Source organism: Gymnoscopelus braueri, assembly GCF_963280865.1.
Source record: "Gymnoscopelus braueri genome assembly, chromosome: 11".
Taxonomy (NCBI): domain Eukaryota; kingdom Metazoa; phylum Chordata; class Actinopteri; order Myctophiformes; family Myctophidae; genus Gymnoscopelus; species Gymnoscopelus braueri.
This window is the reverse complement of record NC_137613.1, coordinates 54,055,691-54,070,553: the sequence shown is the minus strand read 5'-3', so window position 1 is coordinate 54,070,553 and position 14,863 is coordinate 54,055,691. Positions and strand designations below refer to the sequence as shown.

Here is a 14,863-nt window from a genome sequence, read left to right as displayed (position 1 = left end):
CGCTCATTATAACATGTTCTGTGATGTACTGAATTACTTTTCAGGAAATGGACAAAATTCAGAAAATTGGGGAGAAAGAGTGTTCTCATGGATCCAATGTATGGAATCGGATCACTGCCAATACTCCTAACTTCAAATAAAGGTTTCAGAACCTTGAAAACCTTTTTTGCAAGACTGAAAACTCGTTTCGAATCTCTGAAAAAAGTGTTGAATCTCTGAAAAAAGTGTTGAATCTCTGAAAAAAGTGTTGATAGGCCGAAAACAATATTCAAAACTCTGAACAAATATTTTACAGTGTTTCGCCAACACATTTTCAGAGTTTCAAATTTGTCACAAACACACTTTCAGAATATGCATTTTGGCACTGTTCTCCCTGGGTATTATTTTGTTTTACATGTGTGAAACCTTGTAAACTCCTGACTTAAAATAAAGGGTTCAAAAGGCTTGAAAATAATTTCAAGACTGAGAACTGGTTTTGAATCTTTGAAAAAAGTGTTGATAGGCTGAAAGTGTTTCTCAAATCCTTGCAAACACATTTTACAGTGTTTCGTCAACACCTTTTCAGAGTTTCAAATTGGTCACAAACACACTTTCAGAATATGCATTTTGGCACTGTTCTCCTTGGGTATTATTTTGTTTTCCATGTTAGAAACCTTTTAAATGGGAATCGTTTTTGAAACTAGCAACTTTATTGTTGAAAGACTGAAAAAAAAAATCAATGGTTAAACTTTATTTTGAAACTGTGATTTAGCGTCACACACACAGCAGCACATTCTCCTCAAATCTCTGAACACACACACACGCGCGCGCGCACGCACACACAGCAGCAGCGGCGGCGGCAGAGGCATGCCTTAAGTGTTGAAACTCTGAAACTGCTACTCGAAACCTCGCAGGGAGGCGGGGGGGAGCGGAGGCGGGACCAGAGGCGGGGCCGTTTGAAGTCCATTCCATTCGCTCCAAATGACACACTTCAGTTTTATTCATGGTTTACACAGGAAATAATGAACTGATTACAATAATGTAAATTCTCTCAAATCAGTAACAGGTAGGTGATACATATGCCCATCAAATATGGTTTTATTGAAAGGCAATCCAGGTACCAACATTCGGGGAATATCTGACGGCTTGGAGCGCCTCAGTGCGGCTGCAGAGTTCATCTTGGAATTTGTCATTACAATTTTACTGTAATCCACATTCCTAAACCCCCCCACTCCTACACCCCCCCCCCCCAAAGGGACCCCCCCCGAACCCCCCCCCCCCCTGGCCCAAGGGGTCACTCATAATAATTCTATATCAGCATATTTTGTGCATTCAAACAGAACAGTTGAGATTTCATTTGGCCAGATCTCTGGCAATTGTACTTGAATTCTTATAATTTTAATGTTTATATGGTCTTTCAAGTTTATATTTTCATTTGGTATCAGTCATGAATTTATTAGAATGTATTAGAATTCATTTTCTCTATTGATATCAAGCCGGATTTGTCCACGTGCGCAAGTGCATGCTGTAACATAATAATACACAACGTGTACTGTACATATATATAGCCCACTAGGCTAACATTTTTGGGGGTTTTAGCTATGGACCCCCAAGCTCTAAGCTCCACCTTGGCGCCGCTAATGGAGCGGTTTCAGAAAAGAAAAATGAAAAAAATTAAACCGAAAAAAAGGCCTGTCTGTCTGTCTGTCTATAAATCTATTTAAATATCTATCTATCTATCTATCTATCAAACTATCTATCTCCAGCATGTTGTTCAACAAATAGCAGATCTACAAGCTCACAACAACTGTTATTGTGAGCTTATCTGCTATTTTCAAATAGCGTATGTATAAAATATGTCTGAATTGGTTAGTGATTCATAATATAATCATTTATATCTGCGAAGTGTAGGATTATTATAATTATTATTATTATATTACAATTAAAGTAAGCGCATCGGTTAGTGTGATTGGGTCTGGGTCTGTCTGTCTGTCTGTCTGTCTGTCTGATGCGTATACTATTCATGTGAGATGTGACAAGTGGGTTAATTAACGAGAAAACATCTGAGAAACCTGCAGCATGTGAGCGTCTCTGAGTAGGCCTATACGTGATGATTACTGACCCTGACCCGTCAATCAACGTGCGCGCAACAGTGAGCTGTGACAGAACATCAACATTAATGTAATAATAATAATAATAATAATAGTAATAATAATAATAATAATAATAATAATAATAATAACAATAGCGTAATAGTAGTTGTGTTGTGTATGAGTGTACCGTTGTGTTTACGACACTAGACCGTAAAGTGTGACTGCTCTGTTGTTGTACCGGCTTGTAACGTGCGTTGCCAGCGTACATGTTTGTTACCCAGTAAAGACGGACCTATAAAGCTAACCCTTCTAGTAGCGTGCCTTATTATGTGGATATAACATTGACGACGAGGATGGAGATGACTTTCTCACCGCCTCCCGCTTTCTTATCGTTCCCGGGCGAGCCTCCTGTACCATGGACTCGCCGGCTGGGGTCGTTCGAGACCTACATCACGGCTCTGGGACTCACGGACGTAAGCGATGCACGGAAAAGGGCCATCTTAATCCACTGCCTGGGCACAGAAGGACAGCGGATATTCACCACTCTTGGGACCGCCGAAAAATATGCAGACTGTGTCACATTACTGTCTGGACATTTTGCAGCCCCACAAAGCGTTATCCTCCGTAGGATTTTGTTTCGCCAGCGCCGACAACGTGCGGGTGAGTCAGTTCACCAATATGTGGCCGATCTGAGGGGTTTGGCCAGCCTGTGCAAGTTTGAAGCATTACAGGACGAAATGATTAGAGACCAGCTAGCCGAGCACACAAACAACCCAAAGGTTCGTGAGAAATTGATAATGTCCCCAGATGATCTGACTCTCCATAAGGCTGTGGAAATAGCTTTTCAACTTGAGACAGCAGAGGGGTTTGCCAGGCAATTGGCTTGCGCCTCATCTCCACTGCCTGCACTCACAGCACAGCAGGTCGAGTCCCCATCGCGTTCAGCTAGCCCTGATCCTCTCCAGGACGCTTCCCACATAAACTATGCTGGACGACAGCGCCCCCCAGGTCAGCGCTGCAGTAACTGCGGCTCATCATCACATGCTTCCAGAGCCCAAAACTGTCCCGCCAGGGGCCAGCGTTGCCAACGTTGTGGTAAACAAAACCATTTTTCCAAGGTTTGCCGTTCTGCCCCGGCCACCACCCCACGGCAGCCTTTCTCAGCTACTGACCCTGCACCCACGACTACTATACACTCTGTGAGTGCTGCTCGCCGGCCGTTCAAGGTGTGTACTGTGGAGCTTGATGGCGTGTGCCTGTCGTTACTGCTCGACACTGGGGCTAACGCGTCCCTCTTGAATGCGGCTACAGTCACACAATTTTTCCCACACCACACGCTTGCTGCGCCGTCCAAAGTGCCCCTCAAGGGTTATGGTAATTCCAAAATTAACATTGTGGGCACCTTCAGCTCCGCGGTGCGCTATGGCACTAAGACTGTTTCCTCTTTCACATTCCAAGTGGCAAGCCACGGTGCTAACCTCATGGGCCTGGACTTGTTCACTGACCTAGGTTTTGTGCTCATGGATTACAGTGGGCTCACTATCCACCATGTTGATTCACTGTGGCCCCAACAATGGCCTGGACTGTTCGCTGGGCTGGGTTGCCTCACTGCCTTTAACCACCAGCCCCTCCTCAACCCTGATGTACACCCTGTCATCCAGCCCCTGCGACGCGTTCCTCTTGCCCTGCGCGACGAGGTGGCTGGAGAGCTCAACAACCTCTTGGAGGCAGGCATAATTGAGCCAGTCAACGCGGCACCATGGATCTCGAATCTGGTGGCTGTGCGGAAGAAGACAGGGAAGCTGCGCCTGTGCATTGATCTCAAGGCAGTTAACAAGGCAGTCATCCCCGACAAGTACCCGTTGCCTACAGCGGAGGAACTGACCACACAGTTCCATGGTTCTACCATATTCACAAAGCTGGATCTTCGGCAGGGCTATCTGCAGGTTCCTCTACACCCTGACAGCCGGAGTCTCACCGCCTTTGTCACACACATGGGGGTGTTTCGATACACGAGGATGCCTTTCGGACCCAGCTCGGCCCCCAGCTGTTTCCAGAAAATCATGGCCACCATACTAGCGATCTATTTGATTGACATTGTGGTTCATGGCTCAACGCCTGCTGCCCACGACGAGCGCCTTCGCTGAGTCCTCCATGTCCTTGCCAGCCAGCACCTCACTCTGAACGGGGACAAATGTGTCTTCGCCGTGCCTGAGATAGAGTTTGTGGGGTTCCGCCTGAATGCCAAGGGGCTCCGTCCACTCCAGTCTAATGTGGAGGCTGTGCTACGCCTCCCTGAGCCTGCCTGTCCAGCCCAAGTGGCCTCGTTCCTCGGAATGACAGCCTACTACTTACGTTTTCTCCCTCAGTATTCGGCCACCACAGCCCCGCTGCGCGAGCTGTTGAAGAAGGACGCACCATGGGTTTGGACCCCCGCCTGTTCAGACGCCGTCCAGCAGCTCAAAGTCCAGCTCACCTCGCCACCCGTGCTCGCACACTTTGACCTCGCAAGCCCCACACTCCTCACCTGTGACGCCTCCAGCGCTGGGGGCTGTGCTGTCCCAGATCCATGCTGGCGTTGAGCGGCCCATCGCTTTTGCCTCTCGGGCTCTAACTCAGCAGAACAAAAGTACTCAGTGGGGGAACGGGAGGCCTTGGCTTGCATCTGAGCGAGCGAGCGTTGGCATATGTACTTGTATGGCCGTTCCTTCACACTGCGGACGGATCACCAGGCCCTCACGGCTCTGCTCGCAACGTCTGGCACAGGGCATAGGCCACTCAGGATCCATCGCTGGTCGGAGCGGCTCCAGCAGTATAACTTCAGCCTGCAATTCACTCCAGGTCGTGACAACGTAGTAGCAGACCTACTGTCACGGGCAACCCCCGGCCCTTCTCCAGATCCTGGTCCTGACTCCGCTGAGCAGGGCCTCATCCAGATGCTCCACTCTCCACTCCAGCCTACAGTCTCACTCCAAGAGCTCCAGACAGCCTCGGAACAGGACCCGGTGCTCTCCCAGCTCCGCACTTTTATCCGCTCGGGGTGGCCCGCTAAGGTCCCAGACCAGCTGGTTCCCTTTCACCGGGTCAAGGACGAGCTGTCCTGCTGGAATGACGTCTGCATAGCCCGCGGCCTCTGCACCGTGGTGCCTGACTGCCTAAGACCATGTATCTTGACCATGGCCCACGAGGGTCATCTGGGCATTGTGAGGGTGAAGCAGCGCTGTCGTGACCTGGTGTGGTGGCCTGGCATTGACAGAGACATCAAGGCCTTAGTGAGGGACTGTACAGCTTGCCTTCTCAGTGGAAAAACCGGCCCACCCGCCCCGCCGCCGCTGCAACCGCTGCATTGGCCTGACAAGCCCTGGGAGCACCTCCAGCTCTACATCTGCGGGGAGCTTCATGCAGTCCCACACCACCAGCGTTTCATGGTGGTGGTGTACGACCTTCATTCCAAGTGGCCTGAGGTGCTCTCCACGGGGACTGTTACCACCCGCGTGGTGACTGAGTTCCTGGACTTGCTCTTCTCCCGCTGGGGGCACCCTACGGCCATCACGACGGATAATGGCCCCCAGTTTATCTCTGCGGAGTTTGCTGCCTTCCTGGAGGACAAGGGCATAAATCACGTCCGTACATCATTCTACCACCCTGAGGCCAACGGGGGGGTGGAAAGATTTAACCAGACACTGAAGAATGGCATCAGAGCTCACCTGGCAGATGGCTTCTCCTTCTCTACAGCTCTTCGCCGCACGCTTCTGCACTACAGAGCCTCACAGCATTCCACTACCGGTTGCTCCCCAGCATTCCTCATGTTGGGACGGGAGCTGCAGCTGCCTTTGGATCGACTGAGGGCTTCCGTGATGGTGCCACCTTCAGCTCGAGGGCGCAACAGAGTCCGCCACCGGCAGCGTCAGATGAAGCAGCGTTTCGACAGGACACGGAGGGTGAAGACTCCATCGTTCGCGGCCCTGGACTGGGTCCGCGTCCGCCGCCCTCACAGGGGCCACAAGCTGCAGTCTTTCTGGTCCACGCCTATGCAGATAACCGACCAGCTGGGGCCTGCCACTTTCCGCCTGTCCGATGGGTCACGCTGGCATGCCAGGCGCATTCGGCGAGTGCCACCACCTGCTGTCGTGGGGCCGGAGGCTGCCATGCCTGTTACACCGCCTGCTGCCGCAGGTATGTGGGCTAATACTGACTTTGAGTTTACAGCAGGTGATATGGACTTGCCCCCGGTGCGCCCTGTGGCACCTGATGACCACCCGGTGGTGGTGCGCCCTCCGGCACCTAATGACCACCCGGTGGTGCCCGTGGCACGGCCAGTTCGAGACCGGGCTCGACCAGATTACCTCAAGGACTATGTTACCAATTTCTGAATGCATAAGACATTGGGGGGGTGGGGTTGTGTTTCATGGTTTTCTATGGGGGGGGGAAATGTTGTGTATGAGTGTACCGTTGTGTTTACGACACTAGACCGTAAAGTGTGACTGCTCTGTTGTTGTACCGGCTTGTAACGTGCGTTGCCAGCGTACATGTTTGTTACCCAGTAAAGATGGACCTATAAAGCTCACCCTTCTAGTAGCGTGCCTTATTATGTGGATATAACAAGTTGTAGTAATAATAATAATATGGGTAATAATAATAATAATAATAATAAGGGTAATAATAATAAGGGTAATAATAATGATGATAATAATAATAATAATAATAATATATATATTTTTTTTTATTATTCTGAATACAACATTAATGGACTGAACCAGTCTGTCTGTCTGTCTGTCTGTCTGATATAAATTATTATATTATGAACCATACACTAACCACTTCAGACCTATTTTATACATACGCTATTTGAAAATAGCAGATCTACAAGCTCACAGTAACCGAGCTTGTAGATCTGCTATTTGTTGAACAACGTGTTGCTAATCACCGCGTTGGGAGCTTACATCTGGGGCTGTCATTACTGGACTGATATTATTTATTGGGGGGGGGGGGGGGCAGCTGTAGGCAAGTGGTACATATTGCTGGAGATAGATAGTTAGATAGACAGACGGACAGGCAGGCAGGCAGACAGACAGACAGACAGACAGACAGACAGACAGACAGACAGACAGACAGACAGATCGATCTACAAGATACATAGATAGATACAGACAGACAGACAGACAGACAGACAGACAGACAGACAGACAGACAGACAGACAGACAGACAGACAGACAGACAGACAGACAGACAGACAGACAGACAGACAGACAGACAGACAGACAGACAGACAGACAGACAGACAGACAGACAGACAGGCAGGCAGACAGACAGACAGACAGACAGACAGACAGACAGACAGACAGACAGACAGACAGACAGACAGACAGACAGATCGATCGATCTACAAGATACATAGATAGATAGATACATATACACAGACAGACAGACAGACAGACAGACAGACAGACCGACAGACAGACCGACCGAATCACACTAACCGATGCGCTTACTTTAATTGTGATATAATAATAATAATTATAATAATCCTACACTTCGCAGATATAAATGATTATATTATGAATCACTAACCAATTCAGACGTATTTTATACATACGCTATTTGAAAATAGCAGATAAGCTCACAATAACAGTTGTTGTGAGCTTGTAGATCTGCTATTTGTTGAACAACATGCTGGAGATAGATAGTTTGATAGATAGATAGATAGATATTTAGATAGATTTATAGATAGACAGACAGACAGACACACCTTTTTTTCGGTTTAATTTTTTTCATTTTTCTTTTCTGAAACCGCTCCATTAGCGGCGCTAAGGTGGAGCTTGGAGCTTGAGGGTCCATAGCTAAAACCCCCAAAAATGTTAGCCTACAGTGGGCTATATATATGTACAGTACACGTTGTGTATTATTATGTTACAGCATGCACTTGCGCACGTGGAAAAATACGGCTTGATATCAATAGAGAAAATGAATTCTAATACATTCTAATAAATTCATGACTGATACCAAATGAAAATATAAACTTGAAAGACCATATAAACATTAAAATTATAAGAATTCAAGTACAATTGCCAGAGATCTGGCCAAATGAAATCTCAACTGTTCTGTTTGAATGCACAAAATATGCTGATATAGAATTATTATGAGTGACCCCTTGGGCCAGGGGGGGGGGGGGTCGGGGGGGGTCCCTTTGGGGGGGGGGGGTGTAGGAGTGGGGGGGTTTAGGAATGTGGATTACAGTAAAATTGTAATGACAAATTCCAAGATGAACTCTGCAGCCGCACTGAGGCGCTCCAAGCCGTCAGATATTCCCCGAATGTTGGTACCTGGATTGCCTTTCAATAAAACCATATTTGATGGGCATATGTATCACCTACCTGTTACTGATTTGAGAGAATTTACATTATTGTAATCAGTTCATTATTTCCTGTGTAAACCATGAATAAAACTGAAGTGTGTCATTTGGAGCGAATGGAATGGACTTCAAACGGCCCCGCCTCTGGTCCCGCCTCCGCTCCCCCCCGCCTCCCTGCGAGGTTTCGAGTAGCAGTTTCAGAGTTTCAACACTTATGGCATGCCTCTGCCGCCACTGCTGCTGTGTGTGTGCGTGTGCGCGCGCGCGCGTGTGTGTGTGTGTGTGTTCAGAGATTTGAGGAGAATGTGCTGCTGTGTGTGTGACGCTAAATCAGTTTCAAAATAAAGTTTAACCATTGATTTTTTTTTCAGTCTTTCAACAATAAAGTTGCTAGTTTCAAAAACGATTCCCATTTAAAAGGTTTCTAACATGGAAAACAAAATAATACCCAAGGAGAACAGTGCCAAAATGCATATTCTGAAAGTGTGTTTGTGACCAATTTGAAACTCTGAAAAGGTGTTGACGAAACACTGTAAAATGTGTTTGCAAGGATTTGAGAAACACTTTCAGCCTATCAACACTTTTTTCAAAGATTCAAAACCAGTTCTCAGTCTTGAAATTATTTTCAAGCCTTTTGAACCCTTTATTTTAAGTCAGGAGTTTACAAGGTTTCACACATGTAAAACAAAATAATACCCAGGGAGAACAGTGCCAAAATGCATATTCTGAAAGTGTGTTTGTGACAAATTTGAAACTCTGAAAATGTGTTGGCGAAACACTGTAAAATATTTGTTCAGAGTTTTGAAATTTTTTTTCGGCCTATCAACACTTTTTTCAGAGATTCAACACTTTTTTCAGAGATTCAACACTTTTTTCAGAGATTCGAAACGAGTTTTCAGTCTTGCAAAAAAGGTTTTCAAGGTTCTGAAACCTTTATTTGAAGTTAGGAGTATTGGCAGTGATCCGATTCCATACCAATGTAGTTATTATTGAGTCACACCCTCTTGTTCATACTTTTCATTGGTTCAATATTTGCAAAACTCACACACACACTTAACCACGTTCACTTTCAATCATTTTCAAACACAAGCCTGCAAGGTGATGAAGTGTGACGCGTTGCGATACTGTTGTACAACAAAGTAAGGCCTTAATTTACAGGGGGGGAGACGACGACATAGAAAGGTGTTTTGAGTCTCCAGAACACTAAAGAACAGGGAAAACTGTTGTGCCCTTCTTTGTCCTTTGTTCACGGTTGACTGCAGGTGCAGTGGTCTCAAAAACAAAGGAAAACTGGTAGAAAGACTCGCTCGCTGCATAGATATTAAGGAAAACTCCTTAGACAGAGACTTAAGACAATATAATTTCTTTATTTTAAATGCTCATAATGTGCTCTGTGCTCATAGTGAGGGGTGAATTTAAAAAAGCAAGTCAGTGTTATATGGGTGGATCACAGACAAACATTGCTTTTATAGGGCTCTAGATCAGCTCAGCTCGGGTGCTGAGGATCACTACTCAGGGTCATTACCATGGAGTCTACAGAACAAACAGTCTGTATATCTGCTTTCACTGTCATTTCCACACAGTACAGCAGTAGTTACCTTGGAAACTAAGGAGCGTTTGTTTACCTGAGCTGTGATTGGCTGCTTTGCTGCGTGACCTTCATCCTCATCCTCCTCCTCGTCGTCACTGTCACTCCCAGAATCCTCCAGTCCAGAGAAAATGCTTTCCTCGCTGTCCGTCAGATCTCCATCACCCTCCTCTTCCTCGCCACCAGCCGACGCCTCTTTGTCAAACGGAACCAACTGAAAAAACAGACAGAAACAAAACATGTGTTTACTGGAAACAAAACATTTATAAAATGCTAAAAACTAAACATATATCCATGCCGTGACATACTGTGTACAAACTGTATCTTCATGATTTTTGGGTCCGTTCATTAATTCTTAGTAATTAACGCATTTAGACTGGGAGAGAATCTGTGTCATTTAGATTTTTAGCTCATAGCGCAGCACTGAGTGCCGAGTTACAGACCTGTAAGGGTCCAATTGGAACCCCCTTCAAGTAAGGTCCCTGGACCTCACTTTGAGAAGCACTACAATAATACATATGCGCGGCACTGAGTGTTGCGCTACAAGCTTGTAGATCTGCCATTTTAGAAAATATGTGCAAATCTTTGAATATATATATATATATATATATATTTTAAAGCAAACATGTGTAACTCAAATCTTTGCTTCTGGGGATTCTACATCAGTTTAAAACAGTTTTCTGAAAAATGTATGTTGCTATAATCGTTCTCAAACTTTTTTATGTCAAGGACCCCCAAAATGATGTATTTGGCTGCGCACCCCCATCTCTTTGTTTCAGGGACCCCCCAGACGCAAAGATTTGGGTAAAAAAAAGTTTGCTTTAAAACATTTCTATATTCAAAGATTTGCACACATTTTCAAGATTTTTTAAAAATAGCAGATCTACAAGCTCGTATATATGAATTTTTGAATAGCCAAAGACATCTAAAATTTACACAGATGCGTTCTTAATGGGTTAAACGAGGATAAATTCAGCAATATTGCAGCTGTATGGACAGCTTGGTTTATCTTCTTTGTATCAAGACTTTGTTAGAACAGAATCCATGTCATGTTATGAGCAACGTTCTGTCAATATACCCTGTGCAGTCATGACTTTTTCTAGCCGCAAGCAACTCCTATCCTATTTTTTATATCTGGAATCTAGAGTGTCAATACCAACCCTTGACAGCCCATACATCCAAACAGACAAGTCCTATCTGATCGTATTAAGCGACGCTAATCTCACCAACATTGCAGCTGAGCGGAAAGCTTGAATTATCCTCTTTGTATCTGCAAAGTTTAAGTTTCATAAAAATGTTATGAGCTACCAAATTCCATGCAGGTGATTTGGCGTTTGGAAGCGCTCGTTTTCAATAACGCAACGCCCTGCTGCCTCCTCGCATTATGTGCAATTTAGAAACAGGTGGTAGTTGTACAAAAGGACCGTGGAGTGATTTCCAACGAGCGCTTCCAATAAGTTCCAAACTCGAAAGTAATCACCTGCACGGAATACATTGACAGAAAGTAGCTCATAACATGTCTCTACGGTGGGTTTTTATGAAACAAAAACTTTGCAGATAGAAAGACGATAATTCAAGCTGCAATGTTGGTGAGTTTAACGTTTTTTTTAACCCGTTAAAGGAGAATACCGGACAAATTAAGTGTTGTCTTTGATGTCTCGTTACTCACCGACCGACGTGAAAAGTGGCGTTCTTTTTTTCCATAGATTCCCCTGTCGTCATGGGTTAGGGAGATTCGTCTATTATAACCGACGCAAAGTTGTATTTTTCTCTACTGCTAGTCATTGTGGAGTCTCATGATAGTCAAACATACGTTGAAAATTCCTGCGAGGCCACCGTTAATGGCGAACGATTTAACACTGGATGCTTGTTTCTTTTCTGGCCTCGCAGGAATTTTCAACGCATGTTTGACTATCATGAGACTCCACAATGACTAGCAGTAGAGAAAAATACAACTTTGCGTCGGTTATAATAGACGAATCTCCCTAACCCACGCGCTCCCATTATGACAACGGAGGGGGTTTAAAAAATTACGACAGGGGAATCTATGGAAAAAAAGAACGCCACTTTTCACGTCGGTCGGTGAGTAACGAGACATCAAAGACAACACTTAATTTGTCCGGTATTCTCCTTTAAGACCGGGAACGCATCTGTGTAACCACTTTAACCTTATTATCTTATACTTTGGCAATTCAAAAATAGCAGATCTCAAGCTCATAGTGCGGCACGCCGCGCTATGAGCTTGTCGAACTATTTTTGAAAAAGTGTGAAAATGTGTGCAAATCTTTGAATATATTCATTTTTAAAGCGAACATTTCTACCTCAAATCTTTGCTTCTGGGGGGGGTCCCTGGAACAACATATTTTGAGATGGGGGTCCGCAGCCAAATACATATTATTGACATGACATGAAAAAGTTTGAGACCCACTGATTATAGCAACATGCTTTTTTCAAAAAACTGTTATGATTTAGAAGACATTTGTAGAATCCCCCAGAAGCAAAGATTTGAGTTAAAAATGTTCGCTTTAAGAATATATACATTGAAAGATTTGCACAAATTTTCATGATTTAAAAAAAAAAAAACAGATCTACAAGCTCATATTGCGGCACTCGGTGCCACACTATGAGCTTGTAGATCTGCCATTTTGAATTAGAATAGCCAAAGTATAAAATAATGGTTAAAGTGGTTATAAAATCTAAAATGACAGTTGCTTTCCTGGTCTTAAAAGAGTAATACAATCAGATAGGACTTTTCTGTTTGGATGTATGGGCTGTCAAGGGTTGGTATTGCAACTCTAGATTCCAGATATTAAAAATGGAATCTAAGAGTTGCTTGCGGCCAAGTGGAGGCTACGTGTTGCAACTTAGATGCACACAGCATCAGTTGCTGGTGGCTATCGGCTATGAGTTATCTTGTATCTCTGAGTGTGTTGCTCTCTGTTGTGTGTTACTGTGCTGTGCTGTGCTGTGCTGTGCTGTGTGTGTGTGTGTGTGTGTGTGTGTGTGTTACTGTGCTGTGTGTGTGTGTGTGTGTGTGTGTGTGTGTGTGTGTGTGTGTGTAAACATGAATATAATTTCAGTTTGATGTGTACTTGTACTGACCTAAGTTCATACAACACATACACAGGAAACATGTTTATGTTCACGATTTCTTTCGGTCTAAAAAGCCAAGACAAGATCTGTTCTTTACAGTGTCCAGAGGTTGAAAGTAACTTAAGTACATTTACTCAAGTACTGTACTTTCGTAGAATTTTTAGGTACTTTTACTTTACTGGAGTATTTACAATTTTCAGTACTTTTAGTTCTACTCCACTACATCTCAGAGGCAAATATTATACTTTTACTCCACTACAATCATTTGAAAACGTTAGTTACTAGTTACTTTGCAGATTACAAAACATGCATTAACCACTTTAGCCTTATAAATACTTTGACTATTTAAAAATAGCATATCGCAAAGTGAGCTTGTAGATCTGCTATTTAAAAAAAAAGAAGATGTGTATACATATTGAACTTGTGAAATGGTACATTCTGTATGAGTACTTTTACTTTTGGTACTTTAAGTATATTTTGATGCCAATACTTTTGTACATTTACTTGTAGCTGTGTAATTCTACATTACAGTATTGATACTTTTACAGTTTTACTTAAGTAAAACATGTGAGTACTTTTTCCACCACTGACAGTGTGTGATCTTAGATCAGTTACAGTACAACCATTCATTTCATGTGATCATCATCATAGTGAACTAGCATCAGATCCATGCTAACATGCTAAGGCAGCTCTGTTTATATTCATATGGATTGATCTCCATGTCGTTTTCATCAGACACATACCTGTTCTTCTTCTTCTTCTTCATCGTCCACGCTCCTCTTCCTCACGGTGCTGATCATGATGTCAACTTAGTTCTGATGTGTAGATGATCTTCATGAACACACACTGTAGCTCTCTCACTCACTCTCTCCCTAACACACACACACACCAGATACCATGTGGTTGTGGCAGCAGCACCACTGGCAGTGTGCAGGGTCAGAGTGCATGGTTCACTTTGTTGACAGCGACACCTACCGCACCGGAGTGCGAACGCGGACCAGGATTCGTCGCCATGCCGGCTAGTGGTTACATTTCTTTTTTACATATGTAAAAGTAGCCCTGAAACATGACTGTCATACCGTTATGTGAACCATGGCTAATGTAAAAGTATCAGTACTGCAATATAGAAATACTCTGTTACAAGTAAAAGTCCGGAATGCAAAATGTACTTGAGTAAAAGTACAAAAAGTATTGGTATAAAAATGTACTTAAAGTACTAGCCATGGTTCCCATGATGCTTGTCTGTCACAAGCGTCATGGCACTACTTGTTCCTGGTTTTTGAAATGTTTACATTTACAACCCGTACATCTAAATAAACGTTCAAATATCAAATATAAAGTGCTGAACCCTCAGCCACGGATGTTACACGTTAAAACTCCTTGGTTTAGGTACCGGCCATATCTCTGTATTGTGCAATAAAAAGTATTTTAAGCAGAGTGGTGGCCATTCTCTCAGAATTTTCTCCATTGGCTTTTAAATACGCGACCTTATCGTTTGGGTGGTGTACTGCACCTTGATACATTATAACTCTTTGAGAAAATGGCTGCCGATAGAAGTACAATGCTTTTTATTGAACAATACGGAAGAAACGGGTACTTAGATTCATGCGTTTTAACTTGTTATATCCGTGGCTTTGAGGTAAGCACTTTATATTTGAAATTTGAACGATAATGTAGATGTACGGGTTGTAAATGTACACATTTTAAACACCAGGAACAAGTAGCGCCATGACTGTCATAATATGACAGTCATGTTT

General features: G+C 44.1%; 1 protein-coding gene across 2 annotated transcripts in view; it reads right to left on the bottom strand.

The window, feature by feature from the left end:
• bop1 (BOP1 ribosomal biogenesis factor) overlaps positions 1-13,994 on the bottom strand; it is a 33,950-nt gene extending 19,956 nt beyond the window's left edge. For both annotated transcript variants that reach the window (XM_080442169.1, XM_080442170.1), the window contains exons 1-2: positions 13,850-13,994; positions 10,051-10,227 (exon numbers count right to left, since the gene is read on the bottom strand). In XM_080442169.1, the coding sequence (XP_080298295.1) occupies positions 10,051-10,227; positions 13,850-13,906 (234 nt within the window). In that variant the 5' untranslated portion in view covers positions 13,907-13,994. The remainder of the gene's footprint in view (positions 1-10,050; positions 10,228-13,849) is intronic.
• Between the last annotated feature and the right edge of the window lie 869 nt (positions 13,995-14,863).